The sequence below is a fragment of the Salvia splendens genome, chromosome 11 (assembly GCF_004379255.2).
Source record: "Salvia splendens isolate huo1 chromosome 11, SspV2, whole genome shotgun sequence".
NCBI lineage: Eukaryota > Viridiplantae > Streptophyta > Magnoliopsida > Lamiales > Lamiaceae > Salvia > Salvia splendens.
Window position 1 is genome coordinate 22,496,541 of NC_056042.1, and position 21,347 is coordinate 22,517,887.

General features: G+C 38.4%; 2 protein-coding genes across 4 annotated transcripts; one reads left to right on the plus strand and one right to left on the minus strand.

Moving 5' to 3' along the window:
* Positions 1–249: 249 nt before the first annotated feature.
* On the plus strand, positions 250–7,700 carry LOC121754071 (F-box/FBD/LRR-repeat protein At1g13570-like). Of its 3 annotated transcripts, none has more exons than XM_042149406.1 (6): positions 250–481; positions 972–1,782; positions 1,873–2,034; positions 2,102–2,391; positions 7,072–7,279; positions 7,652–7,700. In XM_042149406.1, exons 1-5 carry the CDS (start codon positions 372–374, stop codon positions 7,157–7,159), a joined length of 1,461 nt encoding a protein of 486 aa, XP_042005340.1. In that variant the 5' UTR covers positions 250–371; the 3' UTR covers positions 7,160–7,279; positions 7,652–7,700. The 3 variants fall into 3 exon arrangements, with proteins under 3 accessions (XP_042005340.1, XP_042005342.1, XP_042005341.1); XM_042149408.1 differs by having other exon boundaries at positions 7,153–7,279; XM_042149407.1 differs by lacking the exon at positions 7,072–7,279.
* A 2,791-nt stretch (positions 7,701–10,491) lies between these two features.
* Positions 10,492–12,777, minus strand: LOC121756263 (protein NUCLEAR FUSION DEFECTIVE 4-like). Its single transcript, XM_042151761.1, has 3 exons — positions 12,354–12,777; positions 11,134–11,999; positions 10,492–11,041 (listed from the first exon to the last, which is right to left on the minus strand). Exons 1-3 carry the CDS (start codon positions 12,660–12,662, stop codon positions 10,546–10,548), a joined length of 1,671 nt encoding a protein of 556 aa, XP_042007695.1. The 5' UTR covers positions 12,663–12,777; the 3' UTR covers positions 10,492–10,545.
* Between the last annotated feature and the right edge of the window lie 8,570 nt (positions 12,778–21,347).

The window sequence follows — 21,347 nt, forward strand, 5'->3', positions numbered from 1 at the left end:
CCACAAAAATTAAACCAATTTTAAATATAGTAAGTTTAAGCAAATACTAATTATACCCATCATTTTAAATGTGGATTCCACATTCTACTAATACTTCTTCCACCACCTTTATTTTTCCTTTATTTATTTAATTAATTATTTATTAAAATCTATATTATTTACAATTTTTTTTAATGGAGGTATTATTTATTTATGGTGTCAGGATGTTGATTTAGTTTGGTTATAATATTAAATTCGGCACAACAGCCGTTCACTAAAACTATTAAACAAATATATCTCTCTCTCTAACGACAGCTTGGCGAATCCTTATCGAATCAACAAGAATGAATTGAAATTTATATAATTTGCTGAGAACTTGTTAACCAACATCGATGTCTCCCTGGTTTTATGCTCTAAATGGTTTGCTTTTCCTCACTTTCTTCCTCAAATTGTTCAAGATTCTGACCAGAAGCAAACCTTCTCAAGAGATAGGACATTCTTGGTAAGCAAAAAAGCTTCTTTTTTAATTTTAATTTTAATTTCTGGGTTTACTGGAGTTACGCTTGCTTTTATTGGTTGATTCTTCCCATTCTTGATTTTTGAAATGGAAATGGTATTTTCAGATTGTAAGTTGTTTTTGAATCAGTGTATGAATTGAGAATCTACGGAATATATTTGACTTCATCTATTTGGGATTGCCTCTGCTTGTGTGTGGGGGAGAGGAGGGATGTGAGAAGTGTATTATTTTTATAGTTTTGCAGAATTTGATAGATTATGGTGGTGTTCGGTTTTCTAGATAGAATAATAATCTAGGATTCAACTGTGAGATTATTTTAGTTGGAGGGTGTTGGCTATGACTAAATATCACATAATTATCCATCTAGGATGAACCGAAACACTCTGCATATTTAATCCTGAGATACAATCTTGTTTTGAGATACTTGTTTTTGTGTATTAAGAGTGGCTATTGAAGTTTGGTGTATTGTGTCCAGTCCTGTCTATGAGGAGATGGATGATCTAGCATCCGGGGTGGATACGATCACCACTTTGCCTCATAGCATAATCGAGAACATTCTTAGTCGTTTGCCTCTGCGAGAGATGGTGAGGACTAGCCTATTATCGAGGGAATGGAAGGACAGATGGCTCACCTGCCCAGACCTCGTGTTTGATGTTCGCTTCGACCAGATGTTCTTGAAAGGTCGCGAGCTCAACCCAATTATTCACCACGTTCTGAGGCAACATCGAGGACCTCTTCTGAGATTCGCAGTCCAAGTCCCTTCCCTCAGAAGTTGCCCTGAAATCGATGAATGGCTTCACCTCCTCCCGAACCACACCCTCCAGGACTTATTTCTCCGTGTCTCCATCGGTGGGGAACATAGGTTAACGACTCATCTCTTCACTTTCCGACACCTGAGAAACTTGAGGCTCGAGAGCTGCCCGTTTCACCCTTCTCTCAGATTTGAGGGATTCAACAAACTCGTGACCCTCCACCTTCAGAACGTTGGTCTCGTGCCCGACAGGTTTGGGGATTTCTTGGCGTCTTGCTCTGCAATCCAAACACTGATACTGTTCCACTGTACTTCCTTCAATTGCCTTGAAATCACCGGTCCCAGATTGAAACTTCTCGAGTTTAACGGGATATTTAGTTCCATTTCTTTCAAGTACTGCCCCCTTCTTAGAGACGTTAGATTGGCTTTCTCGCCCGAGTCCAACGTGGAAAATGACTTCTCGTCAAGCTTGGCAGAGTCCCTAAGCTGTCTCCCTGCACTCGAGGAGCTAGAACTGCAAGCAAACGCGTTGGAGGTATCAAAACTTGTCAATTAAAGCTTCTTAACTCTCTTATCATATTAACTAACTGTATTTGCATTCCAAACTGATTCTCGGGGTTTATAGGGCCTTTCTAGGAGTGGTGCAGCGCCCGAAAAACTGGCCGTCGCATTAAAATCACAGAAAAATCTTCACCTCACCAATATGTATTTCGAAAAGATTGCAGAGACTGCATCTGCAATTTCTTTCATCAGAAGCTGTCCCATTTTACAGAAACTTAGAATCACAGTAAGTTTCCGTCATACTTCAAATTCTCTTCACGGTGAATTATATCACGTATGGTGCTCGCGTTCAGGGTTATACCTATGAAGCGGTCGACTTTGTTGCTGGTTTTCTGCGATCACAACAACCAATCGAGTGTTTGGCTCAGCTTAAGTCCATCAAGATGCAGCTCTTCTGTGGGAACGAGTCCGAAATGGAGTTCCTCAAATATATGTTATCCTCTGTAGCTGCACTCGAGGAAGTAGTAATCACTCCTCACCCAGGTTGCATCACAGACGGGGGAGAGGCAATCTTGAACGAAATTAAACAGTACCCTCGAGCATCCTCAAGGGCCGAATTCATCAACTTAGACGGAAACACCCGGTAAAGTAAAGGTTCTCTTAGCTCTCTATTTTATGTTAGATTTAATGAGCCTGATGAAAGTCAAATAGTACTTTTCTTGAAGAAAAAACACATTTTTTCAGTAGTAAAGACTCTTAAACCCATAAAAAAACCCTTGATTTAGGCAAAACGGTCACTTCCTTCTTTACACTCAATGTGAAAATTCATCTGATGCAGATTCCCATAAATAACCGAATATGTTAATTATGGAGCCTAATTTATCTCCTACCATGTTTAGGATTTGTTTCCTTGAAGTATTTTTTCCTTGTGATATATGTTTCCTAATTTGACTAGAATTAGGGCTCTCTAGTTGCTTATAAATAGAGGTGCTCCCTCATTGTTAAATCATTCTGAAATTATATAGTGAAATCTCTGGCTTGGCATCGCCCCCAGACGTAGATACACATTGTATCGAACTGGGTAAACAATTTCTTGTGTTCATTCTCTTTCATATTCGTGATTGCCTGTGTTTATTTCCCTACAACTGGTATCAAGAGCCTAGGGTTTAAGAGGCAGAAATCACGATGGTGATCGACGAGAAAATTACTGTAGAGAAGTTCGACGGATCTGATTTCGGATTTTGGAAGATGCAGATTGAGGATTACCTGTACGGTAAAGATCTCTGGAAGCCTTTAAAAACCAAACCCGAAAAGATGGAACATGAGGAGTGGGAGCTGCTGGATAGAAAAACGATGAGCGCGATTAGGCTATCGTTGTCCAAGGATGTGGCTTATCACACGACTGCAACAAAGTCGACAAAGGAGATGATGAAGATCTTGGAGGACATGTATCAGAAACCATCAACGGCAAACAAGGTACATCTGATTAGACGATTGTTTAATTTTAGAATGCAAGAGGGAAAGCTGGTGCAACAACATCTCAACGAGTTCAACATGATTACTTCGCAACTGAACGCGGTTGATATAAAATTCGATGATGAAATTCGTGCCCTGATTTTGCTATCGTCTCTGCCTGAGAGTTGGGCTGGCACAGTGACAACAGTTACTGCTGCAGAGACAGACTTAACAGTTGACAGAGTAAGGGATCTGATGATTGGTGAGGAAGTTCGCCGGAGAGAATCAGGATCTTCTACTTCGGGATCAACACTGAATACAGAACAGAGAGGCAGATCGAAAGGAAAGCAAAATCGTGGAAGATCAAATTCCAGAGGAAGGAGCCAATCCAAAAAGGATTTAGATAAAGTTAAATGCTGGAATTGTGATTAGTTTGGGCATTTTAGAAATCAGTGTGAGGCACCGAAGAAGTATAAGAATAAGGATCAGAAGAACAAGAACACAGCAAACGCTACCATGTCTGATGACGATGGCGAGGCGTTGGTCTTGAGTGTCAGTAGTCCGATGCAATCATGGGTATTGGATTCTGGAGCGTCGTTCCACTCCTGCAGCAATGTGGAGATAATGGAACACTACGTTTCTGGCGATTTTGGGAAGATACATCTGGCTGATGACGAGCCCTTAGATATCATGAGAAAGGGAAACGTGAAGGTAGTGACGTCCAATGGATCCGTGATAAAACTGAATGGAGTCAGACACATTCCTGGATTGCAGAGAAGTTTGATTTCGATTGGGCAGCTTGATGCAGAAGGGTACACCGTGACGTTTGGCTGCAACAATTGGAAGATTACCAAGGGAGCTATGATAGTAGCTCGAGGTAAGAAGGAGAGTACGTTGTATACCACAACTAACTTCAAAGATTGAATTGATATTGCAAGTGAGACAAATAATGTAGATTTGTGGCACTGTTGACTTTGTCACATGAGCGAGAAAGGGATGAAGATAATGTGCTCAAGAGGTTTACTGCCTGGCCTGAAAACTATTGAAGTTGGTCTGTGCGAGGATTGCGTGTTTGGGAAACAGAAAATGGTGAGTTTCTCAAGAGGAGGCAGAAAATTGAAGACACATAAGTTGGAGATGGTCCACACTGATCTATGGGGACCAGCACCTGTGAAGTCCCTAGGAGACTCTGAATATTATCTGACTTTCATCGACGACTCTACTCGAAAGCTATGAGTTTATTTTCTGAAGAGTAAATCCGATGCGTTTGACGCTTTTAGGAAGTGGAAAGCCCTTGTTGAAACTGAAACCGGGCTGAAGGTGAAGTGTCTAAGATCCGATAATGGAGGAGAATATGAACTTGCAAAGTTCAAGGAGTTCTGCGCCGAGAATGGAATCCGCATGGAAAAAACTGTGAAAGGAATTCTATAGCAGAATGGAATCGCAGAGCGCATGAACAGAACATTGATTGCCAAAGAGTTTTTGGGCAGATGCAGTCAACACAACTGCATTCCTAATTAATAGAGGTCCATCAGTTCCCTTGTAGTTTCAGATACCCGAGGAGGTTTGGACAGGAAAAGAGGTAAATCTATCTTTCCTACGCATCTTTGGTTGTGTTGCTTATGCTCATGTTAGTTCCGTTGAGAGAAGTAAGTTGGATGCTAAATCTATTAAGTGTACGTTCATTGGTTATGGAGGCGATGAGTTCGGTTATAGACTCTGGGATGAGCAGAACCGTAAGGTTATTCGCAGTAGAGATGTCATTTTCAATAACAAGTATTGCACAAGGATAGATTGGAGGCGTCGAGTCCCAGCAGTTCTGAGCCACAAGTGGTCGAGCTAGACATCTCAAACTCGAGTGGGAGTAAGAATAGTCAGAATGCTGAAGATGTGCTTGAAGAAGAGCCAAGCACTCCACCACCGACTATTCCACTGTCTAAATCGACTAGAGAGCGACGTGCACCTGATAGGTACTCGCCCGCCCGAGTGTTATGCAGAGGCAGGAGAAGGCCCTGATAAACGAAGGTGGAAAATTGCCATGGATGATGAGTTTGCCTCTCTTTTCCTGAATGGCACATGGGAGCTTGTTGAATTTCCTAAAGGGAAAAAGGCATTACATTGCAAGTGGGTCTATCGAATCAAAGGTGAAGCTGATGGTAGCAAGCGCTACAAGGCTAGGCTGGTTGTCAAGGGATTTGAGCAACGATATGGTATTGATTATACAGATGTGTTTACTCCTGTTGTGAAACTAACTACTATTCGTTTAGTGTTGAGTATGGTAGTTGCAGAAAATCTATTGCTACATCAGATGGATGTTAAGACGACATTCCTTCATGGTGATTTGGAGGATGAGTTGTACATGACACTGCCTGAAGGATTCGTAGTAAAAGGAATAGAAAACCTTGTGTGCAAGTTGAAGAAGAGCTTGTATGGTTTAAAGCAAGCTCCAAAGCAGTGATACAAGAAGTTTGATGGATTCATGATGGAGATTGGCTATAAAAGATGCTACGCTGACCATTGTTGTTACTACAAGAGGTTTGACAAGAGCTATCTTATCATGTTATTATATGTTGATGATATGTTGATCGCAGGAGGTGATCAAAGGAGATGGATAAGTTGAAAAGGCAATTGTCTGTACGATTCTCCATGAAAGATCTTGGAGAGGCTAATCAAATTTTGGGCATGAGAATCGAGCGTGACAAGGCGGCAGGAAAATTGTATCTTTCGCAAGCTGCTTACATTGGTAAGGTTTTGGAAAGATTCAACATGGATAATTCGAAGCCAGTAAGTGTGCCTTTAGGCAGTCACTTTAAGCTGTCGAAGAAGGAGTCGCCGAGTACAAAAGAAGAACGTGCTGAAATGAAGAAAATTCCTTATGCTTCAGCAATTGGCAGTATTATGTATGCAATGGTGTGTACGAGGCCTGATATTGCACAAGCAGTGGGAGTAGTGAGCCGGTTCATGGGTGATCCGGGCAAGCAACATTGGGACACAGTTAAATGGATCATTCGATACTTGAGAGGTACTACAGAAAGTGTCTTATGTTTCAATGGCAAGAATGTCGAGCTGGCAGGTTATGTGGATGCAGACTTGGCGTTCAATGATCTTGATGGGAGAAGAAGCACAACCGGGCATGTATTTACTTATGGTGGTATTGCTATTTCATGGACTTCTAAGTTGCAAAAGACCGTTGCTTTGTCTACTACGGAGGCTGAATATGTAGCTGCGACAGAGGCAAGCAAGGAGATGGTGTGGTTGCAGAGTTTCTTAGATGAACTTGGGAAGGAGAACAAGAGTAGTATTTTCTTGGCGAAGAATCCAGCGTTTCATTCTAGGACAAAGCATGTGGAGTTGAAGTATCATTACATCCGACACCTAGTGGAGATGAAAATCCTGCAACTTGTGAAGATACTTGGAAGTGAGAATCCTCCAGACATGTTTACTAAGGTGGTGACCTTAGAGAAATTGAAGCTATGCATAGCTTCAATTGGCCTTGGAACTTGAAGATAAGGTTAGGCGGATGAAGGGATGAGATCACGAGGAAATGGTTGTTTAGGAGTTGTTAGTCTCCAAGTGGGAGATTGTTAATTATGGAGCCTAATTTATCTCCTACCATGTTTAGGATTTGTTTCCTTGAAGTATTTTTTCCTTGTGATATATGTTTCCTAGTTTGACTAGAATTAGGGCTCTCTAGTTGCTTATAAATAGAGGTGCTCCCTCATTGTTAAATCATTCTGAAATTATATAGTGAAATCCCTAGCTTGGCATCGCCCCCAGACGTAGATACACATTGTATCGAACTGGGTAAACAATTTCTTGTGTTCATTCTCATTCATATTCGTGATTGCCTGTGTTTATTTCCCAACAGAGTACTGAGTGTCGAACAGACAATCCCTTGTCTGCATTCTTGTGATGTGCATTGTCTGCATTCTTGTGATGTGCTTTATAGGTGGTGATGTGAAACCACATTGCATAGAACATCTTGAACATCAATCGTGGATCTGAGACACAGGCAGATGTGTTGGAGTCGCGCGAGCCAGGCGGTAAGAGAGACGCCTGAGAATGATTCAAGAGAGGTAAAGTTTGGTTGTGTAAGTACTACAATTTAAAGAATTTGTGATGATGGGATTGTAAGTAAACATGAGTAGCAGGCAAACAATTATTTCAAATTGCGCATACTTGTTTTTGAAGATTCAAAAAAAATTATAGCATCTTGCAATGAATCTAATACAAAATGAAATGCAGATTACATTAACTATAAATGAAGTTTGAAAGACAAATTTGGTTGAACTGCTGCCTTCACACAAAAATAATGTAATTGTTGCATGTGTATCAAATTGAAGTTTATAAGTAACTTCGTGGACGTGAATCAAATTGTAGTCTTGTTATATCATGTTTTTACGCACTCGTTAAAGGTGAAGTTTAGACTCATTTTGATCACATTTCAGGGGCAAAGACTAGAGAAAGAAAATAAGGAGCAAAGAACGAAGTTCGGAACGAAAAAAGGAGAAATCGTGCTCAAAAGACGATACCCAACCGGTGATGAAGCCTGGTTATCTAATTGAGGCCACTGTTCTAGAACATTCTACCCGGTCGGGTAGAATTGGTCCGTATAGTGATGCCGGTTTTAAACCCAATTTTAATAGCCCATGCATCAGCCTCCAAGAGCTGCAGAAAGGATTGAAGCTTCATCTGCCATGGTATTCAAAATAATTTACGTGAATGTTATATTTCAGACTGTGATATGATATCCTATTGTACAAAGTTAAATCATTTCATTTGTTAAATTTGAGCTTATATTAAAAAAATGAAATGGAAGGGAGAAGCGAAAAATGAGAAACAAGATGTAAGAGAGTACAACAAAGAAATTATATACTACTTGTAATACATCATTATTTTGATGCTTACAATTAGAGTCGTTTTAATTGATATCCATTAGTACTATGTACATAAGTCATGAAGTCATGTGCACAAATCTTAAAACTCGTGACGAGTCAAAATGAGACTATAAATAATAGAAGAAGGGAGTACATATTAGGATCTAGTTTAAACAACACACATTTGTTTGTATATTCATTTTTAACGATAGAAAATTATAAAGAGAAATATATTACTCTCTCCATCCCTGAAAAGTATGAATAATTTTCTTTTTAGTCCATCCCTAAAAAGTATGAATAATTTTCTTTTTAATCCGTCCTTGAAAAATATGAACATTCTAATTTTGAAAAGTCTTCTCTCTAAAGATGTGTGACCCTTTATCCACTAACAACATTTTTATTATTTGAGTAAACTAACCTAATAGTGTTTGATCTAGTCAAAAAATGCACCAATGATCCAAAAAAAAAATTTATAGCATTTTTGGTACTTGTCAGTCTTTTATACCCCTCTGTATTTGAAAAATCTCCTAAATGCCATGGAGGACATTTTTGATCTTTGGAAATCACAGTTTTGGTACCTCTTCAGTCTTGCAATTTTTTTGGACATATATAAAAGCACATTTGCGAACAGAAAAAAATTACATTTCTAGTACTCCTCCTTAGCCGTTAATTTATATTTTTACTAGTTAATTTAATCACTTGAATATTACAACATAAAACATAAAACATAATTCACTTAAATTTATATTTTTACAACATAAAATATTTTCTTTTGAATTATAATTCACTTAAATTCTTTCAATAATCACTTGAATAACGTATATATTTGAACTTTATAATAAAAAGTTACTTTAGTTCACTTTAATATTTTTTATTAAAATTATTACTTGCAAGATTTCGATTTAACCTACTGCAGATATAATTTCACTTCAATTTTTAATACTTTAAATATTTTTTCATTATACTATTTTTATTAATGTAATTAAAATATTTATCTTTCACTTAAGTATAATAACATTTAAATATTTAAGTAACATTTTTTAAGTATAGTTCACTATAATATTTTTCATTCACAACTTTACAAAATTTAATTAAATTTTTTAAGTAAAAATAAATCTTAGATGCAAAAGAATTTCTAATTCACTTTAATATTTTTATGAAAAAAAGATACTATTAGATTTAATTTTTAATTCATATAGACTAGATTTTATAATGAATAATATTTAATTTAAAAAATATATAAAGTGTAATTAAACTATTTTAAGGCTATATTTATTTTTAAACACATGTATTTATTTTTAAACACATATGACAATAAACTATTTTAAGTAAATAAAATTACAAAAATAGTATACTAGTATTTAAGGTTAAAAATGTCCTCAAACATAAAAAATTTACATTTTTGGTGCCTGGAGTTATTTTAGTCTTATCGTACTAAAAATGCTATAAATTTTTTTAATGACCATTTATGCATTTTTCGACAAGATCAGGGACTATTAGGGTAGTTCACTCTAATTACTTTTTCTCTTTATCTCTCTTATTTATCAATTATACATTAAAATTAGTATTGAACCAAATATTTATACTTTTCAGGGACGGAGGGAGCGGTTAAAAGGATATAATGTTTTTCAAATCTGATTGACCCAATTGGTATGTAGTTTAAATAACACTCATTTGTATCTATATTCATTTATATGGATATAAAATTATAAAGAGAATTATATTAGTTAAAAGGATATTATTGAGTATATTTTTTGAATTATATTAGTTAAAAGGATATTTTTGAGTATATTTTTTGAATATGACAGACCCGATGGATTAGTCCGAAACAAGAAAATTTAGGCTTAGACGATCTCCAACCATTTACATCAAACTCAAATCCATTTTCGAGTATATGTCACACCAAAAAGTAGTTTTACTTCAATTATTTACACAAAATTTAAAATTTACACCATTTTTCAGTTTTTGTCTCACAAATTTTTTGCGGTAACACTATATCTGGTGTTGTTTCAAAAAAAACACAAAAAAATGAGTTTAAGTTTAGTGTATGTCTGGAGAAGATTTCTATGTCAAAACTCATGTTTGGAGTATAGTTGGAGATGGTCTTAGGTTTGACACTTTCTAACCCAAATGATTCATAAGCGAATAGCCCGACAATTCAATAAGATTGGCCCAACTCAATCAAAATGGCCTGAATGACATCCATAGCAGTTATATAAGTGTGAATTTTCATCTGAATATCAAAAGGGCAATTAAAAAGACGATTGTGACACAAACGAAAGTGCCGTTAGAGGGGCAATTTCTCATATTTTACCATTTGAGTTCATAGGGAGGAACACCATTGATTAACATCAAAATCACTTATCTCTTTGATAAAGCTGTGAAAACCCGAAAACTCATCTAAATTCAAATTTTTCTTTAAATTTTGTTAATCAAATTAATACGCAATTAATCATACAAGATTATCAACATGTGTGTACTAGCTCACTAAGACAGATAATTGATCTTTTACTTGTCTGAAATCTGTGATAAGCATGCCTAGTTCTCAAGAACAGCATCACACTACACACTACTCCCACAACCGAAACGCAGCCCCACCCCACAAATGTCAGCCAATAGCACTCTCTCCCCACACACACCAACGCCTCGCCTAGACCCGCAGCGCTGGGCGCGGCGTTGGAGTCATAAACCGTCGCAGCCAGGTAGCCGTAGACGAGGGATCCGATGGGTATGTTGGTGATGAGGATGTTGTGGTTCATACCCACACCACATGGCCCGAAGAGCTCCGAGGTTATTGAAACCGCGGCAGCGAATATAAATCCCGAGCTCAGCCCGATCAGGGCTGTCCCTGCTTGGATCGCGAGGGCGCTGCCACCAAATGCACCGAGAAGGGAGAAGGCGACTGGCGTGGGGAGGAGAGCGATGGCCAGCCAACCGGTTCTTGAGATGGAAACCTTATTCCTGGAAATATGATAATGTTGTTAAGTTTCTGCGAATTTTGCAAGATGGGATCAGCTAGAAACGGAAGATGATCGGTGTGCCTACTTGCTTACATTGGTATGAAGTCGGGAGCAGCGGAGAGGAGGCGGCCGAAGAAGGAGAAGGAGGCGTATATGGCGATGAGCTTTGATGTCATCAAGCCATGCCCTAGCGACTGAGCAATCTGCCCAAGATTGTTGCTGTACACAAGCCCTAAAGTTCCCCCACAAATATATGCGACGTAGTATAGCCAGAACTCCAACCTTCGGACGAGCATTCCAGCTTTATGTTCTTGCCCGAGCATCACTGTTTCACCAGAACTACCTTCTTCAACACTGGTGTTCTCTCCGGAAATGCCATTAGGCGTAGCAGAGTAGGAATGGCTAAGGAGGTGTTTATGTAGCTGGAGATTATCCACCTCATCATCATCATCGGCAGCAAGAATGAAGCTAGAGGAGAATGTGCGGTTAAGCCACTCTCTGTCGTGGAAAATGCCGGGGATGCCTAAAGGGAGGATCAGGAGAAAGATGGCGCCATACAAGAGGAGGCGGGCCATTGACGAATCTGATGGATGGAGGAAGAGGAGATACAGGCCTGTGAAGAAAGCTAGCGCGTTTAGCCCGAGGAACGTGCGTTTGTCGCGCTTCACAACATCAGGATCCGGAGAACATAGAGGAGGAGGTTGGTGAAGAATGGGAATCAGAGCCACGACGGATACGAAGAGGGGGATCAAGGAGTTGAGAAGGAGGTACACAGCTGATGAGGAACGGTCGATTGACTTCACTACGAGGTTGTACAGAGCAGCGCTTACACCATTGAAGCTGACGGTGAGGGAGAGCGCGAACGGCATTGCAGAGGGGAAATTATTGATGCAGAGAACAAAGCAGACTGTGTTGAACCAGCAGATGCTGCAACCAGCTAACAAGCAAAGTATAAATACCTACAGTTGAAATTTAGGGTTCAATTCAATCTGATTAAAATTGGGGAGAAACGCGCACACACAAACACACATTGGCATTTCAATTCAGTGATACAAAATTTCATCAAATTGAACCTCAAAAACTTAAATAATAACTACCTAAGTTAAAGGAGTATGAAGGAATTAGCTTGGAAAATAATTCCTCGTGAATTCAAATATTTCCAGATCAATCCAACCTAATGAAATTACTATCGAATTTGCAATATTACGAGATACTAGATTGCATTATTGCATTTTACTGTAACCGATAACATAAAAATTGGAGGTGAATCAGCAAAACCTAATCAAATTGGGGGAAAAGAGAAAACAAGTAACCACGGAATACGGCAGCGTAATCACTTCAGCAACGACGAGCCATTGCGCGCCGTAGCCGACGAGCCCCATCGCGGCGGCGGCGAACATTACAGCCCACAGCGGCATCCACACGACGGCAAGACCTGCCGACCAGCCCAAGGCCTTGCCGAGGTCGGAGGCGGTGGCGAGGTAGTTGAGCTGGACCTGCGAAACCCCCAAAACCGACTTGAGCTCGGAAGAGTAGGCCGAAAAGTCGAGGTTGGTGCCCGTGAAGGCCTGCATCCAAATAGTGGCCGCGAGCACCATCCATTTCCCCGATAGCCCCACCATTGTTGAGAAGAGGAGTAGCGTTTGGTGGTGTTTAGCAAAGCGAGTGTAGTAAAAGCTGAGTTTGGTTTGGTGAGAAAACAAAGTGTTTGGTGATGCTATTGCGTGTACAGTGGTTGATAGTATTATTAATTCCCGCATAAAGTGAACCACTTATTGTAGGTACACTAGTTTTTCACGTGCTATAAGATTCGATAGGTGCGTTTTATATTACTAATTATAATTAAATAATAATTTTTACATATTTAAATTAATGACTAGATTATCAGCCTAGAAATGTCAACACAATTAATACAATCAATAAAACCGTCAATAAGGATATTAAAGTCAATTTACAACAAATGAGTTATAACTAACTTTTGAAAAATATCACATTAATTTTAAAACGCATATAACTTTTTTGATGTAAATTATTTTTTCACACAACATATATCAAATTAAAGATAATTTTATAAGAATTCTAATGAGATCTCACTTGCATATGTTCCGATATCAAAATTTGCAAAAAATTAAAAAATTTTCAATTTTTTCGTACAACATGGTATATAAAATATATCAATATAATACATATGGAAGGTCATTCTTAAAGCAATGGGTTGACATAAGAGTATCCACAATAGGGAGGACACTTCACTGGACAAGCCATTTTTTTGTCCTCAACCAATTCTGATTTATCCACATCCACAAAAAAAAGTTTCCACAACAATAGTGGACATTTTTTTGGCCACATTTCACTTTATTTTATTTTTGTATATTTTAATTCAATTATAATTAAAATTATGGGACTGTAGATGGAGGGGGAGTTGGACTCGATCTCCACGGCTAGGAAGGAGGATAGTTGCCATATACCGATTCTTCGGTGCCAGGTGAATCTTCGTCTCCACCGTGCATTTTTAGAGATAGAAAAATTAGAGAGTGAAAAGTGGATAGAGAGTGAAATAGGTGTGAAGATGTGCTTGGAGTGAAAATGAAGATGGGAGGGGAATTTATAATAAAAATTATTTAAATTTCAAAATTAATAATAATAAAAAAAGAAACCGGCTAAGCCGCGCCGGAATGGCCGTGCAATAATCAGCCGCGGGCACAGCCGCGGCTACGCCACCACAGCCGCGTCCTCCCCGAGTAGTCGGCGAAGGCCCTTCCGCCCCCTCCCATCCGTCTACGCTGCGCCGCCCGTGTCCTCCACTATGGATCGCCGCGGCTTAGGCGACTCCGGGGCGGCCGGCGCGCCGCCCCTATTGTGGATACCCTAAGCAATGTGTTGACATTCTCAAAGCATTGTGTTGATATGTTCAAAACACTATATTGACATTTTCATCCAAACCCCTAATTTGGTAAATTTTTATCTTTTTTTATTTAATTAATAAAAATGAAAATTATACGTGGCAAATTTTAGACCACTAGATTTCTAAAATCCTATGGTCTTAAATTAGTTGTAGTTAGCAACTAGAGATTGAGTTAGCAATTGATCACTCCTCATTCTATATATATATATATATATATATATAAGTATTTTTAATTGTGACATTGCTCTTTAATTTTACAGTACACAACCTATCAGCATACACAAACTTAAATATTAGCACTAAATTTATAAAAGAGAAATAAAATTTTATAAAAATAAAATAAATACAAAATAAGCCCGAACCCTTAAAGAAATATGAAAATTTTGACTCTACAAATTCAATCGATATACAATAAGATAAAAAAACCCAATAAAATTAAGTTATTCCAATCCAATTACCGACTACAATATATAATCAAAAATTTAATATATAAAGAAACCAAATTATACTCAAATACTAAAGTATATATGTAGCAATAACTATACAAATTTATTAATAAGACCCAAAAATAACTTCTCTATGAATATATCTACATGCTTAAACATCTCAAATTTTACAACAATCAATCATTTGATAATTGAGAACTGGCCAATGAATTATACTAAATTAACGACAACAATCCCAATAATTCTATAAACATAATATCTATAATTTTAAGATTCTAAATAACCAATACTAATAAAACACAAGAGGAACAATATCTAGAGTCTAAAAGCTAATATTGACTCCGCTAATATATTCACTATGTTTAAATGTACAACAATTTCAAAGTTTCGTGATTCAATTATTCGGTCCTCACATGCATGGGTTGGGCCTGCATAGCCCATTTGGCCAATTTAGCTTCACTATCAAATCAACCATTTTACCATTTTCGCCTGTCCCACAAAGTTTGTCTCATTTTACCATTTTCGCATGTCCCACAAAGTTTGTCCTACTTAAAATCTTACCAAAGATAGATATTAAATACACCCTCAATCTCCTCAATGTGGGACCTTTATTCCACTATACACCTTCATTTAATACAAAGTTAAACAATTTCTTAAAACCCGCACCGGGTCAAATTGGGACAAACTTTGGGAGACGAATATCTTCGTCTACAAAAAATAGTCTCACATCTCCATTTCCGACCATCCATAAAATATAGTCTTATATTTAAAATGAAAAATAACTTCTAATTTATTACTCTCTTTTTTTTATCTTATTCTCTTTTACTTTATTCACATTTGATCTTCGTATTTCATATTTTACTCATTTTATTTCTTTATGTCATATCTTACGAAATTCACATCGGATGCAATTTGCACAAATGACTTTTCCATAGTTAGCGCGAAGTTAGGTTAATAAAAAGCAATACAAATTGAACTTATATCTAATGGGCTCGTATTGAATTCGATGTTCCGCCTATTGCCCATTTTTGGAGTACATGTATTGGGGAACAATAAATATTATGTAAGTTTAAAAATAAAGGTTTATTTAGCACTAATATAATTTAATTAAATTAAGATAATTCTTATATGTCTACATAAAAAACAAATTATATATAATGGCATCATAGTAGGAATACATCGGCGAGAGTAAGACAATTTAATGGCCTCTTTCACCAAGATATTGCATCTAATGTATTCAATTTATATCAAAAGAATTTAAATTATGATACACAACTTTATGCTTAAATCACCCATCTTTTAGTTTAAGATGCATCCAAACATCATTTTGCACCAATTTATAACCTAGAGAAGCCTCAAATTTTATAGAGTTAAATGTATAAAAACAGATTTACAACTATTAATGATTATCGGTCAACTATTATCGCAACAAATCTATACATATATAACATGCATATTAATATCCAATAGTGCATGCTACTAAAATTATATAGTTAAAAAATTTCATATGAAAAGGGGAAGACATAAATTCTTACAATTTGGCTTTTATATATGTATTGATTATATTATAGTAAAAAATTATGATAAATTACAATAAAAATGACAAAATTTTTTTTAAAACAAATAAATAAAAACCATAAGTTGCAACAATTAAATACAAATAATCATTGGGGTGATTGAAATTTTGAGAATTTGAGAATATGTCATTCTCATCATCCATGGTGAATAAATTTTTTAAGAAATAGGAAATAATTAAATTGATGAAAGATTAGATGTAGAGAGAAATAGAGATTTTTTTAATAGAACTATAGCAAATGTGATCTCAATTTGTAGAGGATGAAAAAATATGAATTTTGGTATAATTATTTTATATATTATTTCATTTAATATATAAAAGATATTTGAATAATAAATAAAATATTTATTGACCTATGAGATTATAACAAATGGCATAATCTCATCGGTCAATAAAATAAATTGAGAGAGAGAGCACTTGATCTTATTTTTACCCAATGGTCAAAAAGAGTGTAATTTGACTAATTAACATCCCTTTACTCTCTATATCAAATCAATCATATATTTAATATTGTATATTATATGCTAATACAATTTTATAATATACTTATCAATATTTCATGAAAATGAGCGGGAAAAAAACTTTTTCAGGACTTGACTTTTATATATGTATAGATTACTCATTACTCCCTCTTTTTCAGCAATGGTGACTGGTCGCAAGGGCCGAGTGATCGATCACCACATAGGCCCTCAAAGGTCACTATTGCGGAGAGAGGGCCTATCTCCATGCCCCTTCGCTTCCGCCTCAAAGTCGCTGCATCGGCCCTCTTCGGCCCTGCGATGGGCCTTCATTGCAGGGGCTTGGGCCGTTGATGGTGTCACGACCGCACTTTGCTAATGATAGCAAATGCGGGAAATCCGTGACTAATAAGCGGAATTAACGAAACGAGGAAAGAACTCAAGGGACTTGCCGAAAGGCCAATCAATTGATACCACAAATTAGAAGCCAAGTATTTGATTACAAGATCTCAAAATAGAATCATTCACCATATCAACTAAATCAGAGTTCGAAGGTGAGACTATAAGATTCTCACTTAACAAAAAAAATATATGCAGCGGAAAAGAGGTCCCTATTAAACGACTTTGTGTATGAAGACACGAATCGTCGAGAAATCTGCATGCTTATTTAGTAGCATCGACTTCAATCAATTCTTCTCCATCTTGACGTTCAACCTGCACATTTATAAATACATGCAGGGCTGAGTACAGGAGTACTCAGTGGACACGTGCCGAAAACAAAACATACAAATATAAGTTGTCATCCATCAACAGTATCACACGGGGGTTTTTCTTAAAAGGCCCGAGCATACTAAATTATTTTGGGAGCTAAAAGTTCGTCTAGAGACTAAGTTCTTTCATCATTCATCGTTCATCGTTCACCGTTCATCATCGAATTTATTCATCACCGAATTCGTTCATCACCGAATTTATTCATCACCGAATTCGTTCATCACCGAATTCATTCACCACCGAATTCGTTCATCACCGAATTCGTTCATCACCGAATTCGTTCATCACCGAATTTGTTCATCACCGAATTCGTTCACCACTGAATTTGTTCATCACCGAATTCGTTCATCACCGAATTCGTTCACCACTGAATTCATTCATCACCGAATTCGATCATCACCGAATTCGTTCACCACCGAATCTATTCATCACCGAATTCGTTCATCATCGAATTTTTTCATCACCGAATTCGTTCATCTCCGAATTCGTTCACCACCGAATTTATTCATCATTGAATTCGTTCATCACCGAATTCGTTCTCCACCGAATTTATTCATCACCGAATTCGTTCACCACCGAATTTATTCATCACCAAATTCGTTCATCACCGAATTCGTTCACCACCGAATTCGTTCACCACCGAATCTATTCATCACCAAATTCATTCATCATCGAATTTGTTCACCACCGAATCTATTCATCACCGAATTCGTTCATCACCGAATTCGTTCACCACCGAATTTATTCATCACCGAATTCGTTCATCATCGAATTTTTTCATCACCGAATTCGTTCATCTCCGAATTCGTTCACCACCGAATTTATTCATCATTGAATTCGTTCATCACCGAATTCGTTCACCACCGAATTCGTTCATCACCGAATTCGTTCACCACCGAATTTATTCATCACCAAATTCGTTCACCACCGAATTCGTTCACCACCGAATTCGTTCACCACCGAATTCGTTCACCACCGAATCTATTCATCACCAAATTCATTCATCACCGAATTCGTTCACCACCGAATCTATTCATCACCGAATTCGTTCATCACCGAATTCGTTCACCACCGAATCTATTCATCACCGAATTCGTTCATCACCGAATTCGTTCATCACCGAATTCGTTCACCACCGAATCTATTCACCACCGAATCTATTCATCACCGAATTCGTTCACCACCGAATTTATTCATCACCGAATTCGTTCACGGTTTGGCGTCGCCAAAACCCAAGGCATATCGCCCCAACAGACAGGTCTCAACAACAAACGTTTTATGGCATGACAACGACTTTTAAAAAAATAATCACAGATCCATTTTGAGAAAAGATGATATTTCATAACTTCAAAAGTATTTGCTTTATATCCACACTATAGTGCTGGATATTAAAAGAAAGCCCACCTGGTATGTTTATCTCCAATTAAAATTCCCCGTTTGGCCTCACTTGCTCTTGTATAAATTCTCCTTTACAAATAAATAACGTAACACACTAATTAGTACTCGAACTATTTTTTCTGATAAAAGAATGCATGCATCCTATAGGATAGCACCTACGTCTTAGTCTTAGCTTTTAGGATTTTTCTTAAGGCCGCCCATGGCGTCGCGGGGCGACGCCGGTCGGCCCTTCGCGTCTCAACTTTAGTATTTTCCATCTTTGGAAACTCAATAATTTATTCGGGAATTAAATTAATTAAGTTCCAAGCTCAATTCCTTAAATTAATTCCCCTCCAATATTATTTATTTCCAAGCCCAATAAAACTATGCAGTCCAACTCAGCCCCATTAAGCTTCGAGCCCACCAATTATTTTATGACTCGGCCCAAGTAAGTACATCATTTAGTTATTGGAATGGAATTGGCCAACTATTAATTATTCCCCATAGCCCAAGTTTCCTTAAGGATTAAATCCTTGGCCCAATTCAATAAAGTGGCCCAATCTGCTCAAGTATACTCCCTTCATCGTGCCCCTCTCTCTATCCCATTCTCATCCCCAAAATCTGAAAAGCTTATTTTTCGATCAGCGGCGGTTTTCCTCACGGCTCCTCCGGAGGAATCGCCACCTGCGCTCCCTCTATCCGGCGAACTCGCACCCTGAGCGGCCTCCCTTCATTCCGACGAATTAATCGGTGGAGAGGAGGCTTTGCCTCTGCCACGGCGTCGCTGTCTGGTGCCGTCGTTTCTGGCGGCGCGGGCTCACTCTCCGGGAACACGCGGTTCCTCCACTGTCGCCATCGACCCCGTGCCATTCTCTCGTGCCGACCTCTGCTATGCGCCCTCCGTCGGACGTTCTCCCTCTCGGCGAAGTCACCAAGAAAGGCGTCGCCTTTCTCCTTTGTCGAAATCGCCGTCTCGACGAGTAGCCGCCGCTTCGCCTGCCGCTGATGTTTAGCGGGGAGTCGCCCTCGTGCAGCACCGCCTCCGCCTCGCGCGCTGCTGCTCCGGCAGTGTCGCCGTCCGGCAGCCTCTCGGTCCAGAAGTTAAGTCCCCTTCCCCTTATTCCCATTTCGCCATTTCGATTTATTTCGAGCTTGAGTTACAGCAGCATTTATTCATTGCTGGGTTTTGATTATGTTTCTCTCTCGAGTTGCGATCTTGTTGGATAGATTTTGTTCTAAATTCAATTACCACCGGATGTTTATTGGTACTAGACTAGATTCTAATTTCTCTATTGATTGTTGAGGCTAGTTCTAAGTCTTCTTGAGTTCTCGTTCTTGATTGCCTTTTGTGATTGCCTACTGATGCAAGGGAGGGTGTTGAGGGAATTACCTCAGCTTTGGTGATTTCCTCTTGTTTGTGGACTGATCCTTGCCTGCCCTCACTCCTTGCTCCTCCCCCTTGTTGCTCTCTTCTATGATATATTGTGAAGCTTATGGTGATCGAAAAGTGGGGAGAAGAGGAGGGCTGTGGCCCCTTATATAACTCTCACTATTGGTAGCTTGTGCCTGAAACTTGGGGACAAAGCCTCCTATTTTTAGCAGCCAGTTTGCTCCCTTTTGAGCTTTGTAAGTAGGCTATCCATGCCTTTTGGTGTAAGTTTGGGGAGATATGATCCTTGACTGGTTCCATCATTTTTGGCTTGTTTTGATGGAGAAGTACGCCCCTTCCTCATTTGGTTACTTGGGTGAGCTCATGGTGTCATCTTCACTTGTTCCCATCTCCAAACTTGGGAATATAGGCAGCAGGAAACCTCCCCTATGAAAGCCTTCTTTTGTCTTCACTTACTATTCCTATGTATAGCCTTTTTGTTGATTTTTGTGGAGGCAAAGAACCTACTAATTTGAGGAAATTTTCTTGGCAGGTGAAGGACTTCTTGGAAGGCGTTGCTGCTGCTCCATGCTTGGAGTCTTATGATGAGGAATTTTTTTTCGAGAAATATGGAGAAGAGGAGAGAAGATTCTCCAAGATCTTTGCTTTAGAATTAGTTAGGGTCAAACATTAAGCTTTGAGCCCTTCTCTTGTAGGCTCATTGTAGTTCTTAAATTCATGTAAAGGAATGGGCCCCACAACTCAAAGCATGTATTGTACCTCGTACATTCCTCATTTTTCTAATAAAAGTATTTTCTCCACTTTTATCCTTGAATTAATTTATTTGCACTTTGATTCCATGTGTCTCTTCGTTAAATTTTTTTTATATTCCAAAATCCGTGCACGAAAACTCGGGGTGTTACAAATGGAGCCAATATCCCCTTTATTTTTATTTTTAAAAAAAATTAATTCAATTTTTAATCCACTATATATACCTCATTCCCCATCAATTCACATTCTTCTATTTCCAATTTCAATTTTATTACTTCTCTCCATGGTGATATGAACTTCATCAACGACATGAAGGGGAAGAAGAAGACAGTCGGGAGGGGGGGGGGGGGGGCGTCTGAGGCTGGGCAGACGAGGAGTACCTACTCCATAGAGGAGTTGATTGCTCCTGCTCATTGTTGGATAGAGATCTCCGAGGACCCGATTGTAGCCAACAATCGCGAGGACAATTTCTGGGGGCGTATCACGAAAAGATACGAACAAGTAAAGCCCGCAGGGCCCCGACACACCAGCCCGATGATCTACGCAAGCATTGGAAACGCCTGGTGTATGACTGTGCTAAATTTCACGCCTTCTACGATGGCAATGCGAGAGGGTTCAAGTACTAGGAACTATA